Source organism: Pelecanus crispus, chromosome 1, assembly GCF_030463565.1.
Source record: "Pelecanus crispus isolate bPelCri1 chromosome 1, bPelCri1.pri, whole genome shotgun sequence".
Lineage (NCBI taxonomy): Eukaryota > Metazoa > Chordata > Aves > Pelecaniformes > Pelecanidae > Pelecanus > Pelecanus crispus.
This window is the reverse complement of record NC_134643.1, coordinates 201,199,356-201,214,828: the sequence shown is the minus strand read 5'-3', so window position 1 is coordinate 201,214,828 and position 15,473 is coordinate 201,199,356. Positions and strand designations below refer to the sequence as shown.

The 15,473-nt window shown below is 37.0% G+C and overlaps 1 protein-coding gene across 1 annotated transcript in view; it reads right to left on the bottom strand.

Annotated features, from left to right (window-relative positions):
• STARD13 (StAR related lipid transfer domain containing 13) overlaps positions 1–15,084 on the bottom strand; it is a 257,049-nt gene extending 241,965 nt beyond the window's left edge. Inside the window, exon 1 of the mRNA XM_075705369.1 lies at positions 14,329–15,084. Within this exon, the coding sequence (XP_075561484.1) occupies positions 14,329–15,084 (756 nt within the window). The remainder of the gene's footprint in view (positions 1–14,328) is intronic.
• Positions 15,085–15,473: the final 389 nt, after the last annotated feature.

The window sequence follows — 15,473 nt, the reverse complement described above, 5'->3', positions numbered from 1 at the left end:
AGTGAACTTCATTAGAAGCCCATCTCTAGTGGCCAAGGATCAAGACAGGGATGTAGTTAGTTCCTTTCTGAATGCCAGCCAGGGGAAGACTAGTGGGTTAAGAACAGACACGTAAAATAAAATAATTATCTTATGTGGCAAAATTGCAGCAGATAAGTACATAATTGAAAATGTTTTCTGGAAAAAAAATCATTAGGAGTGAGGAAGTAAACTAACGGTATCTGTAACTAAAGATACATATTAACACAAACAGTAAATTATATCTTTTTTAAAGTTTTTAATTGGCCAAAGTTAAATGGAGGTGGAAATAAGCTCAAGTATGCTGTTTAAATCAGAAACATCATTATACTTGGTGACTAGAGAAAACTAGCTCCAGGTATTATTTATAGTACACGTACATTGTTCAGTTTAATGTTTTGTATCCCCTGTTTTGAGAGGGCTTATGAGTTGCAGCATTTCAATTATAAGAAGCTTGTCAAAATGACATAAGGACACTGATCATAGCAACAAATAAATCTCCTTGTGTAAATTTTTGGAAGTGAGAGACATGAGTGAAGAGGCACATTTTTCTTTTCATTGTCTAAGTCTCTTAAATGCCTGCACTTAATCAGATGGGATCTCCCTCTGGAGCTCTTCAAAGACACCCACGTCTTTTCCTCTGACTGTATAAGGAATTTATGTGCTTCATTTGACAGACTGCTTTCTCTATAATGTGGAAACTGGATACATTCCCTAACACCCAGATCCAGATAATATTCTGCTGATGTCTTAACTCTGTGTTGAGACAAGACCTGGTGTGCACCATCTCCACTCCCACTCCCTCTTGTCTTCCACTCACATCCCTGGTTTCTCTGGGAAGAAAATTAACCTATGAGAGCGGCAAGCCTACTCCACCAGGCCCAGTGGATGATCAGGAACCATAGATATTTAAAAATCTAAATTTTAGATGAAGATTAATTGCCTAAATTATAGAGATCAGATTTCACTCCTCCCTCCCCAATAAAACCAGCAAAAGCTTTCAACCTGGAGAAGCATATAGTCTTATACATGAAGTTCTGAACAGGCCACAGGCTCTACCAATGACACTTCTTGCAAGTCACTTCCCTGTTTCTGGGGTTTTTTTCTTTCACCACCCTTTGTTTGGTAAACTGAGATATATGTTCCTGCTACCTGCCTATGCTAAAAGCCACAATATCAGGTGTGCTACTGTAATACTCTGCTGTAATTTATGCTCTTTCTTTTTCCTCTAAACAGTAAGAATACTCATGGCAAATGCAGAAACTAAGAAGCTGAAGACATTAGGTAGAGTTTAAATACTGAATTTCAGATCATCACCTAATGCACAAGAACAGTCATCTGTCTGTGCATGCATATGTTCCTTAATCCCTTATTAATTTATGTGGTATGTATTTTGTCTGATATTTTTAATTGTTAATGTTAGCTATCTGCTTAAAGCTTTCAGAATTTTAATGACATTTCTTCTTTCAGAGATCAGAAACAGACGTAAATACCATGTGACTGATAAAAACAACTTTCAGAAACTTAACTATTCATGCTATTTGTAACTACCAATGGTATTTGTAAATAGGTGCAGCTCTGTCTTGCTAGGAGAAAAAAAAAAGGTAACGGTGAAGTATATGGAAATGTATTATTACAGCATAATGTTGACTTGCATATTTTGCTCCCCTTGGATGTCTTACTTTATGAAGACTCTTCCATGTTTTTTTTAACCAAAAACTGAGAAACAGAATAGTGATTACAGATTTTAGCATGTCCTTTTTATCTTGGGAAAAAGATAACTGTTGAAAACCATAAACCACATTATGTTAAACAAATCAGTTTGATCTCAATTTTGAAGAAAAGTTGCCTTGATACAGTAGCCTTAGGCATCATTCTTGGAGGAAAAGAATAATTTCTGTATCCCCAGGGCATGTAAACATACTGCTTATACCATATAAATATTTTTGTATAACAGAAAGGTTGGAGATTGTGGCCTAGAGCTCAAAAAATCTTATTTTCAGAGTATGATGGTCACTAAACAACAGCTACTGTTACCAGAACCTTAAGGTTCAGACAAATTCCCTCTGTGCCCTTGCTTCAGACATGTTCTGCTGGACTGAGAGGGGTTGAGAGAGAGGAGTGATCTGTAGCAGCTACTTTTATAAACCTCCAGGAGTTTTGCAAAATCTTCAAGACACAAATGCACTAAAGATGCTCTGAGACAGGTGAAGCTGTAAACATAAGCCTGTCCCAGGGTTTGCACTACTAAGCTGAGGTTTAGCCTAACCATTATTGACTTCCAGTTCTAACATACATTATGTTTTGAGTACTTTAGTGTTATTTGCACTTGCCTGGCTCTTTGTGAAGTACCATAACTGAAAGCATTAAAAAATTCCATTTATCTATGTTAAGGTATTTGGTAAGCTTTATTTATATTTAGAAAAGTAATGGTTATTAAAAAGAATGGGAAAACATTATTTGGAATTACTCAGAGAATTATAAGAAAGAGGAAAAAAATGGCTGTGGGATGTTTATCAGCAATGATATTTTCTATTCACAAATATTTCAGCTCCAAGTGATATGAAATATTTTAGCAAAACCCCGTCAACCACAAAAATCCAAATAACAAGATGTATTGACATAACTCTGGCAAATAACTGAACACAAACAATTCCAAGTCTAATTCAAGGTGGCTAGGGCTTCAGCTAGTTCCTGCAATTATGTACCTCAAACAAGGTTTAAAAAGTCTATTTTGAAATGCAAGAGACTTAACAATAGCAATAATAAGCAAAATCTTCCTAGCAAAAAGCAGCGTAATGTAGAATGGCAAGATTTGCATGTTTAAGAGGCGCATCTAGATATCCTTGCAGAGAAGGGTTTATGTGCTGCATTAGCACTTGGGCTGTATCCAAACATTCCATGATAAAAGTTGGAAGAATCATAGTTTGCATTTTAATAGTTTGTCTTAATGTAACACTTGAGGAACTTAAAAAAGTGACAGGCTCTCCCACTTGCTCTCCAATCCTGCTGTAGTATAGTATAGTCCTGTTGTGATATTGCCACCTTTTTTTTAAAGAAAAACAAGAGGAAATGAGCTACAGCACACTTAGGGTGAAAATGTGCATAAACTGATCAATAAATAGTTTAGCCCTGCTGTAAAAAAAAATGGGTAAACAACGTAGAAACCAGCCTAGTTGCAACCCACCCAATATATGTTTAAATTTAAAATTTAAAATGCCAAAGTGATAGCAATTTCCTCTGGAATCTAAGTGATTTTTTAAAAATTTAATTGATATTTGTCAATTCATCAAACTTGAATTACTTTTCAAAGACAGCTTAATTCTCAAAACCTTCCTCTGGGGAAAATACCTTTACCTGCCAGTTAAGCTATACAAGCTCCTTAGTAGCCCACCTAGCAAGCTGCTGGAGGCTCCTGACATATCACACCCAGGCTGAGGAATCATTCACTGTCATGGAGAATTTTGAATCTTTGGGGATTTTTTTTTCTGAACTGGAGTAACACCAAATTTAAAAATAATTACATCCTTTGCAAAACTGAATGCTTTTATTTGCCCTGCCATGGCAAATGGGTTTTTTTGGGTATATACTGCCAATAAATTGGATGCATAAACTAAGTTTTCCTTCCTAATTTTGTCCAGTTTTCAACCTCATACTTGCTGCTCTTACACATTCATTTTAATTTCCATTGGAATTAAATGCTGAGTATCCTGAGCTGCTGGTGTGACCACTCCTTAGCATTTGCAACCATTTGAACACAATTTCCAAATAGGAAAAGAACACCCATCGAGAAGGTCTAGTCTTTTTTTTAGCTTAGATATCTCCATTCCATTTAATGCAACTTAAACTCATCTTCTTAAGAACTTTATACGAAATGGAAATATTGCACAGAGGAGAAGGTGATCTGAGATAAAACCTGTAAATGTATGCATTCCAACTTACAGCAATTCTTACTATTGTAGAGTTTGCGGTTATTTGTTGTTTGTATTCATGGTAAATTATTTTATTTAAAGAAGTTTTATGTAAGAACATTGAAGTGGCAATTTTAGAGTTTGCTGTCTGTCGTTCACATGCAAAGTGCAGGCTTTGTCATGTCTGAAAAGTTTTGTTTCAAAAGCATTTTCTGAGCCTGTATAATGCACTTTTGCCTTTACTTCAGAAAGAACTGAGTTCGTCCCTGCTTGCTTGGAATACTGGGGGTTTCCCACTAAGACCTTTTAGACCTGTTTCTCTCTTTTAGCATTGTTTTTCTTTTTTTTTTTTTTTATTTACCTCAGTGGCATTATGTGTCCCCCAAGATAAGACTAAACCCATTAAGTCCTTACAAGGCCTGAACAATTCAAGATAGCACTTGATCTATACTATACAAAACACAAATGGAGGGCTATCTTGATAGCCCTCTTGCATAAGAGATACATGATAGTAATCCAACTTTTCTTTAAAAAAAAACAGGGTCTGTGGAATATTTGTGTCTTCCAGGGGTAATCTTTTTTAGTTTAATCACCTTTTGTCTCCCAAACATGACTTTTTTCCATATACCTACAGTTATTTGTAGTATCTTAGTAAAGTCTGATAACACAGCAGATAAAAGTACAGCTTGAGGTGAATTCTCAGGGTCTAGGTCCTTAGTTGCACAAATACTCGGTATTCTGCTTTCTCTCAGAGGCACTGATCTTGGTCAGGCATGTTGTTAATAAAAAGCAGCTCATTGCTGACTGCTAACTTTATATTGCTATCTTGGCCAGTCTCTGTATTCTTTCTTCTACTTACTGGCTTTGCATACTTCTGTCTCGGTCTTGATGTATGATGTGCTTATTACGGAATGAAATACATACAAGTTGGAGTGTTATATTCTGTTATTTCTTGGCAGGTTTAGCAGCTTTTTTGACATTTTAATGTAAGTAAATCAGTCCCTGACTAACTGCAAAGGCTTTTGCCACAGTGCAAAACTGTCATTACATAGCTACTGAAATTTCACCATTACACTGTTTGAATAGGAACAATAAATACTAACTGCAAAACTAACAACAGATTATATAGCATATCACTAAATACTTCATCATAAAGATTAGATTAAGGCCAGACGTTTCTCTGAATATACAGTATAAATAAGCTGTTAAATCTTTGACACTAAAACATTACCTATTCCAGACTTTATTTTTGAAACATTGGATTAAAAGTCTAAATGCCAGAGAATTTCAGAATCCATAGAAAGGACAGATAAAGAGAGCCCAGTTATACCATCCAAAAGTCCAGAGAGATTTTACTAAAGTTAATTTCTGGAAGCAAAATGTTTCAAATGCAGGAGTTGGCCTCAATGTCTTGTCCATTTTATTTCTGGAGAACTCCAGGCTAATTCACAGGAGGTTTCCCTTCGCTGCACTGCAAAAGTCTTAGCTCTGAGATAATTCAAAACTGGGCAAGACTTCTAGTTTGTACAAACACTTGGATAGGTAAGAGCAGTCTATTTCCATTTTTATTAGAATTTAAAATACTTCATAGTTAGAGTGATTGTTAAGAAGAGTCTTGAGGGTGACAACATTCTCTGCTACAGAAAATAACCACACAAGAATGCCTTAGAATGAAGTCTCAGAACCATCATCCTAAAACTTCTATGAAGTTCAATACATTTTTCAAAAGTTTTTAAGTTTCTCCAGATTTGTTTCAAACATGGACCTCAGTGTTTGCACAGATTGCTGGTTATATGATAGCTGGTGATATGGCAGTACCAAAATGATCATAGATCCCTGGGAATGTCAAATCATGATCAAGTCTGTGGTCCCATGGTACTACCAAGGAAATATGTCCATTACAATGTCAAGCTAACATTATTTTATTGGAATTTCACACAAAGAAAGACAGAGGGATCCTAGGTATATCACTAGAATCCGTTTTTATTAACTGGCCATATGTTACTTAGGAAGAATTTACAAAAGCACCTAAATGCTTTATAGGAAGTGCCACAAACCTTCAGTGGGACTTGTGTGTGTGTGAGGGAATTTGTAACTCACTATTCATACTCCCGCTCAAGAACTTTGCCATGTTATGAAATATACTTTGCAAGGTTGTTAATTCAGTAACATTCTGTTACTTTTTTTTTTTTTCTACACTATAGTTCTATTGCTGGACTTGAAAAACATACCAAAGCCTCACCTATCAGCCAAACAAGCTTGCAAATGTGACCCAACCCCATCCCCTCACCTTTTGTGCAAGTTTCCAGTCTCACAGTTTCTTCTGCTTACTGCCCATCCCACAGTTTATCCAGAATCTCCATCTGCACTTTGAAGGAATATCTTAATTTCTACGGTAAGCAGATGAACAGATTTCTACATGTTTCTTCTGGTTCTGCCCACCTAAGACCCAGTCTGTAATTCTCGCAGGTGCCTATTCCCATGCTCTGACAGAGGAATGCTGTTCGTCAGAGCCTTGACTTAGACAGAGCTTATTTTCTGTTGACTTTTGCTCTACTTCTGTAGAGACATGTGAAACACTTGGATGGTCTCACATTGCACAGGTTCCAGATATTTTCAAATATTTGTAAAGAAGAATCTTGATATACTTCTTTTCTTTTATGGGCTTAGTGCAACCATAAACACATAATCTTTTTTATGTTTTCCGGGAAGAGCAATAGTAATATTGCTGTTTCCTGAGGTGGCCATATGATTCTGAAGTATTCAAATACACAACAAATAAAGGAGTCAATATCTGAAAAAATCATAACCCAAGTTACATATGATGAATACTCTAACCTTTTAGTATAATACACCAATATGTTAACTATTTATTCTCCTGAAGCTTTAAAGATAAATATAAAATACACACTAATACTTATGAACAGGCTAAAGCAGGAGTTCCCAAAATTTTGTTCGTGGGGCCTCTTAATGTGCATGTGGGACCATGATGGGGCTGTGCAACAAAATTTGCCAGCAGCACGGTATCTTCTCAGTAGGAGAGTTACAGCTAGGATGTGCACCATAAAACCTTTGTCAGATACTAGTGGCAGAGAGTGGCACTTTGAAAACTGCTAGCCTAAAGATCTTTCACAATGCCATGAAACTGCTTAAGGGCCAAAGTTTTAAACAGTACCTTGAACATCCTGAGGGTTTCACACTGTGCAATAATTCAATAATCTCACTGTCTGTAATTTCATATTACTTAATTCAGCACCAATCTGAAATGTACTTTGTAGATTTTCTGAAAGACTTTGAAAATCAAGGTGAGTTGTCTGTTTGACTAATTACCTGATTTTATTATTTTCTCCTGGCATTTTAATTTTCTCAGAATCTCACTATAGAGGTAATATATACCATATACTATACATTTTTGAAGAGTGATGGTATTCTGCAACACAAATTATTTCAAACTGCATGAAGGGTCAACTGCAAAAAAGTCCTCTGAATTTTTCAAGTGCTAGTCCACTCATCACATGGAGGTTTCTTTATCAACTTTATTTTTGAAAAAAAGACAGATTTTGCTTCCTCATATTACAACTTTTCTTCAGGAGGCTTTTGGCAGAACTCAAACTAGGATTGCTGAAAATAGGTTATAGGATATTTTTTACAAAACCAGAGTGCATGTGTTTTCTCCAAATTCAACATAGCAGCCACTGATGCTTGCTGAAGACAATCTTGTGATTTGAAAGAGAGGTATCTGCTGATACCGAGAAAGTGCATGTTTTCTGAGGTCATATACATTTTAATTTTTTAATTCTCTAGTAATGAACAATGAATCAGGCATGTTTATTAAAACATGCAAGCAGCATGCAAGTATACTGACGAGATAAAAGACAGTAATTTTGATACTATCTAAATGTTTTCCTACATGATTCCAATATACCAGTTCTCTTTGATATGATCTTTCAGCATATCCTTCAGCATTCCTGACTTTACTGTTATTTTCCAAAGTTCCTGTAATTTTGTAGTAGAAACAGCCATGCAGCTAATTTCCACTGAAGTAAGATGCAGATTTGAACTTACTGCTCCCTCCAATCACAATAAGAAGTACGACACAAAAAATGCCATATCCTAATAGGAAATGGTTATATTATCATATTAAGAGTAGTGAGATTAGAGAAAAATGTACTCTGTACAAAGTACTATGTTCATCATTAGTCATTCAAATTTTTGAAATGAATAGAAGAGTCTTTCTTTTAAATTAATAATTACAGTCCCTAAGCCAGCATTTATCTGCTTCCTTATTAAGAGCTGATTGTGGTTATTTATTGACTGATAATAATGCATCATTGCTAAAGTAATCAGCAGTTCTCCAGCTCCTTTTCCAAGCAGGCAGAAAAGAAGCATAAACGCTAGAAACTTTGCAAAGTTCAACTCACCACGTCTCCACCTATCAGCTCTGGAGAATGTATAATTGAAACACAGAAAGTGCAAATCTCACAGAATGTACAAAGCTCAGTGCATCACTCCTGTCTTAGACAAGTCATTTCCCATTTTCCTCCCCTTAACTTCCTACTCTCTTCTCCCTGGCAACTGTTATTTCAGCACTCGGCTCTCCTACCTGAGTAGACATCCCATGTCTGCAGAAGATGAACAAAAAGGACATAATAATAACCGTATTATTTCTCATGAGGAAGTCATCACAAGTTTGCAACCATTCTCCTCCTCTAGTTTTGGAGTTTCAATTTGATAGGGTAAAGAGAAGAACAAACTTCCAAAGTATGGGAGGAATGGGAGAAGGAATTTGGCCTTCACTCTAGTATGTTCTTTACTAGTTTTTGCTCTTGTACAACTGAATTAGAGAAGAAGAAACTATTGCAAGGCAATTTTCAGATACCTTAAATTCCACCTAAGTTCCAGTGCCTCATTAATGAAAACAGCAAAGTACCTCTCAGAAAAGTGCTTCAGAGTGGCTAAGCAAGGCACTGAGCAGGAATACAAGAGGCACAAGGACTTAGCAGAATTTAAGCCATCCAAATATAAAGGTAAGAAGCTTACTTTGGCAGGCCCAGTTACTGATCATAGTTGTAGGCTTGACTGCTGCTCTGTTCTGATAATTTAAATGGAATGAACTGAATCTCATTTGAATAAAGCAAATTCATTGTCAAAGACTTAAAACTTTCTGATTCCTTTCTCATTAGATATGATTACTTGATTAAAATATTTGCAAGCCACACAGAAGAATACATATCTTTTAAGGAATCATAATTAACTTCAAAGACTATGGCTTTGAATAAATTTTTGTGGATTTATCACCTCCTTCATGTCCTTGTCTATTTATCTTGTCTTGCTTCTGTGGTGAACTTCTGGTGTTTGTGAAAAGAAGAAAGAAAACACAGGCCAGAAGTAGACAAAATGTAGGACAGATGCTATGGAAACTTCCGTATTATATCTCAACAAATTGTTCCAGCCAGAATCTGAAGTCTCGTGGTCTAAGCTTATACAATAATTATCAAACTTGTCACTCATTAATGATTTTATAATGAGGATAAAATTTACCTAATTGTAGTACAAGGATGGAACAAAGAAATTAATGAAAATAAGTGAATAATCAAGGAAAGAGAAACTGGAAAGCCAGATCATCCATCTTCCTGCCAGTAAAGGACTGTTTTCTGTAACCATTTCCAGAGTTCAGCTGGCTTAGGTTTAAATGTCAAAAGCAATGGACCTTTCACAAATGTCCTTTAGAACACTACAGTTTTACTTAAAACAAAGATTTACTCATGGTGAAAGGTGATGGCACAGCTAGCCCATTGACACTACCCAGTGCAGTACACAGAGATTGGGTCTCCTGACATGGTACTAGCCACTCCCATGACTGTGCAGCCTCCTCCAAAAGTCTTTGAGTTTACAGTCTGAAGGACAAATCCTGACAAAGATATTACCTTAACTACCTAAATTATCTGTTTGGGTCATCTTGTCTCCATTACTGCTAGGGAGTGGTATCTCACTCTTTGTTTGACCCAGCTGAACAAGGTAACATTCAATGCAAATATTAGACCATCAGTGTCTGGCTTTAAACCAACAAGAAGGTTTGGTTTAGATCTTCCTAAATGTGTTGAAAGAGGCATGATGTAAATCTGCGTGCAGCTTGACACCCTGAAAGGTGTCCCAGGTTCCTGTGTAAGGGCCAGATTTATTGCTCTGGGCCTGACACGCTGCTCACCAGCTTACACAGCAGAGATGGCAGAGTGCAGGGGAAAATAGCATGACAGAGGCCCCCTTAACGGATTCCTCCTGAATTAGGAAGGACTCTTGCTTCTTTAAGAACAATTATTGCTCTAGGATTCTCCTGGAGGTTACACCTATGTGCAACACTTGCCAACAGTTAATTCTTCAACCTTTCCGGATATATTTTAGTTAGAGGTGACCTTTTTTCATCAAGCAGCAGTTTTGAGGAGTCATTTGGAGAACCCTGAATGTCCAGCAGGGAGAGATACCCAGAACGTGGTCCTGGCACAGGCAGCGGGAGGCTGCAGAGGGGCTGCTGGAGCACCTCGCACATCCTGATGGTTACCTCTACACGGTTCCTTTCCCACGCACGGGCTTCCTGGCTTGCCCCCTTCTCTCTCTGGTACAATAGAGGAAGCTGTGACAACTCACTCAGATGTCCTAAATAAGGTCAACAGTGATAGAAACCTGTTTGGCTGTTATAATAGCTAAGATGGGCTCCTCACATAGATGCTTTGAAACTGTCCCAAAGAGGATTTCCAGTTTGCTGCCACGTTGGTAAGGCTATGCTTGCCTCCCTGCAGCAGCCAACAACATTAGCAGGATTTCTGTACAGTCACTGAGGTGAGAGAAGATCAATGACAATTCACTTTGTCAAGGCTATGATTTCATAATACTTCTTTTTACCTAATACCTGTCAAATATCTTCAATTTTTTACTTGACTGAAATGTCAAGTGTTACTCCTGGAAGTAACACGTATTGCTTTGAGACTATGTAAGGATAGGATAAGATTACTAATGTAAAGTTGCATAGTAGTTCCTGCTTAAATATGGTTATCAGCTGGATCCTGCTCAGTAAAGTCTGAAGAAATGGCAATCTAGAAAAATGTTACGTTTCAGAAGCTAGTCTGAATAATTTATTGCCACTGCATACTGAGGTGGTTGCATGCACAAAGACAGCATGTAGTTTAATATGAAGACTTGAAGTAAAACAAGCAAGGAAGAATGGCTCAAGATACCACTTCAGAGTTGCCGAGAAAACCTCTGAACAGAACAAACCAAACAATCATAAATAATACTAGAAGGACATGAGTGATGTAAAAAAATTCCCCTTCAAGACAGAAGGCGAGTTTTGCAAGGAAGGTGGGCAGAGAAGACAAATCTATAATGAGGGTACAGAAACTCACTGGTGTGTTTAAGGAAGTGCTGCCTTAGCAATGATGTTACCTAGATCACCGTCCCAAAATGAGAAATAACATGAACAATATTTCAGACATGTATATAGACTTGTTTTTAAAGCTTCAAAATTTTGCTTCCCCAGTTGAAATAAATGTTATTTTTAATTTAAGAACTCTATTTGGGCATTAAATGTACAACTGATTACAGACTCCTGACAAGAAAAAAGAGGTTGCCAAATTTAGATTTTATGAGAAAGCACAGGAAATATATACGGGACTGGTCTAAGGGTGGAAACTCAGGGACCATACTGAATTCATAAATTGAACAGAAGTATCATTTATCTTGTACCACTCAGAACAGGCAGATGCTGTATGCCTTTGGAAAAAAAGAAAGAGCTTTTATTTTTTTAATGGGCACCATTGTATGAATTGTTTTCAGCAGAGTTTCTTCCACTTGTAACAGAGTTGGCACCATACGCAAGTTGTATTTTTTCCATCTTCCCTGTACTTGTTTACTGTTCAGTGTACTTGGAGATTTCTCTCTGCTTATTAATTAGAATGAAACAAGAAGTGCAACAATTACCACTTAAATGTGTGTAACAGCTATTTAAGAGGAGATTCGGACACCGGCTTTGCTCGTGGTGGCTGCCTGCAAGGGCCAGTGCTCCCCAGCCTGGAGAAGGTGCCAGCCTTTCCTCCTTTCTATACATCAGATAGGCGATTTGCAGTCAGTAACAAGTACATTTACTTAGGAATGCCCCTGCAGGGTAGATCTTAATCACTATTTCACTGTGAACTCTAGTAGCAAGGATTTAGCCAGGATCTGAGTCCGGATGCTATGTGTGATAGCCTGTATCTGTATGGCCAAGTGTGATTTGTTTCTTATACTATTTTTAAGTCTAAGGCTTAGCAGTAATGGTTGCTTTTGACAACATTTTTACGCCATGCTGTCTTTATTTAATTAATTTGCTTCCATTAGAAAGACGTTTTTCCACAGCCCTATTTCTAAATAATAGAAATAAGTAACTTGACAATGACGAACATTTGCTTCAACCAGAGTCATGGGGGGAGTTTTTAGTCTGAATAGTAATGCATGACTGCTGCTAAAATTTGAGAGACAAGATAATCTTCTTTTTTTTAATTCTTGGAGGCTTTCCTAGGACGATACATACTTATTTGCATAGAAAAAAATCAAAACCAGGACTGCATCATTGCATCTGTACAGTTTTTGAAATGTTTTGACACATTCACTGAGATTTACTAGGTAATTTCACATGCTTGTCTGGCAATTTGTAATCCATTATTTTGCACTACAAGCTGCATCCTTGAGTTTATTTTATGGCATAGACATAAAGTAAACTAAATGACAACAGCCCCTGGCCTCTCCCTTTTATCTATGGGAATGACCTTCAGTAAACAGAATCCAAGGGATGTTGCGCATGCATTTTGATATATATTTATATTAATGGGAATGTTTCTGAGTAAATGAGGAAGCAAGCCTTGGCTTAGGGTAGAGTAACAATGCAATTATTTAATAAACCATGTGTCACAAGAATCTCTCAGGGTCAATATTGCATCAAAAGGTGGACTGTTTTGGAACCATCTTTGGGCCTTGGTTTCCTAATAGCTGCTGAGAAAAATTTCTAAAAATCTGGCTTATTTCTCTCTGAGCTGATGGGTTTCCACAGTAAAGTTGGGATACATATGAAATACAGCACAAAACTCCCACTCAGTTAAGGGCAGAATTAGTCACCCCAAATTGGAGATAATTAGTATTAAAGGAGAGAAGTAATTAAGCATTGTATACCATAATTTTGATGTTAATATGGACATTATAGTCCAAATTCTACTTTCTGTCATTTAATCAGAAAACAATGAAGCAACTCTGTGTTATAAGCACTAGAAGTAAAAGAAGAACTGCAGATAAAAGTAAAACACACTGGGTAAAAGACCAGGGCTCCACCCTGATTTTCAAGGCACAGAGCAGATTTACATGGAAAATAACTTCTAAAAACTGGAGGAGAAGAAGAGAGAGGAAGGAAAGGTATGCCTGACCTGCAGTTTAAGATTAATTTGTGCTGCAAGGTCAAGAACGTTGGAATTTTAAGGGTTTGTTTTGCCCACTATTTGGAGTCACTTCATATTTTTGTACTAGAGCTGAACTTTTCCAATGATAAACACGTTTAGCTCCAGGCATTTGGTTTGTCACCAGCTGGTAGCAGGGGAAAAGCATTGCTTATTCTCCAGACTAGTGAGAACTTACTTGGAAAGCTTCTGTTCCTCCAGTTCCAAAAAACACAGCTAATATACTCAACCCCTTTTTTCGGGAAAGGTTATAGCCGGATTATTCTTCTTACAGAGTGTTTTTCATTTTGTCCTAAATCATCTTATGTTTTCATTTTGGACATTGGTCTGTAGACCATCATGATGTGTACCAGTACAGATACAAAAAAAATCTGTTTATTTTATTTTATTATAGACCAGATTGTAACCTGTCCTCCATATTTCTTTAATGAAATAAGAATACAGAAAACACTGTTATTTAGCAGAAGCAGTGCTATGGGTTAGGTGGCGCAGTGCTACAGTGCCGCTACACTAAAAAAGGCCATTTTTCAGCACGAAGAAATATACTCTGTTAGAGTAAACCTGAGCTCTATTCGTTTGGAACAGTCCATAGACTCAGGGAATATATGCTGTATGTGGTGTGATATACGATCTTGTGGGAGCAGGGGAAACTGAGCCAATGTTCCCATTTTAAAAAGCAAGGGAAAACAGAAAACCAAAATTTGAAGTTCAGGCTCATAGAAGTGCGGCCAATCTGAAGTAACAGACTTGTCTAATGTCAAAACCTATTATACTTTTACTGTAGGTTTATGCTCTTCATTATATAATTCACATTTAAGTATCACTGTATAACAATTTGCGCAACTCCTTCTCCTCCTGTAACCAACCTTAAATGATACCGCTTATTTAAAACACACTTGGAACAAAAGAGTAGCTTGCATTACCTCCAGCTCCATGTGTTTTTCTTCCTTGTCATGGTCCTTCAATTCCTTTTCAGAATGATCATCACAGTCTTCTAAATGACAGATGTGTTGATATTTCATAAGTTCATGTTTAGCTTGCTTGCTTTGAGAAACATTCCTTCTATGGAGACCATTGAAAAACGCTTCATACAGTGGCAGTTCTGTAAACACATCATCATCATCTCTACCACCTGCTTCTTCCTCTTCAGATGAAAAATCTTCTGCTTCTCCTGCCTCGCAAATACGGAGTTTAGTATTAGCTTCATGTGATAAAAATTCAAAATCAGAAAATGTGATAGCACCTGGTTTATGTTTTATGACTCTGATCTCATGACTCCTTTCTGGTTTCTTGTCTGAATCTTTTCCTGCAAGAACTGGCCATTCTCTGTGTGAGGGAAGGTTTAAAGGATCTTCCTGGGGCTTGTGCCTTGCAGAACAGAGTAATCCTTCACAAAGGTGCTTTGTCTCAGACTGATCGATGGCACTAACACACCCTGCAGCCGTGCCAGGTTGCAAGGATGTCTCATTGTGGTCTAATAAGGATGACACAGACAGCAAACTCAACTCAGGTTCCAGTACAAGATTCTGAAATTCAGATGGACTTGTCTGTTTTTCTGTCTTTCTTTGGTATTCTTCATTCTTTGCTTCCTTTGGAGTCCCCAGGCACTTGGCAGAGGTACGATAAAGCAAGCCCTGTTCTTCTTCATAGATGTTAGTTTCCATTCCAATGAGTTTCATCCATCGGAGATCAAAATTACTTCATTCTTGGTTTTCTTAAGAAACATAACTCTGCATATGTAGCCAGGAAATATCTTCTTATTTTTCCAAAACCATGATCACGCAATTGTTATTAAGGCCTGGATTCTCATACAAAATATCTGAATCCTCTCTGCTCCTGAAAATTAAAAAAAAAAAAAAAAAGATAGTAAAATGCTTGCATTGGAGTGCATCAGCAAAAGTAATCTTGAAACATGAAATTCCAGTATCAAATTTACTTAAAGGTCTCTTCAAAAATATTTGATATATGCAGAGTAAATGAACTTAAAACATGAGAACCTTGACTTGTTTACCTTACAGACTAGGAAAGAACTGGCAAATGCAGAAATGGTTTTTAAATATTGACTTTA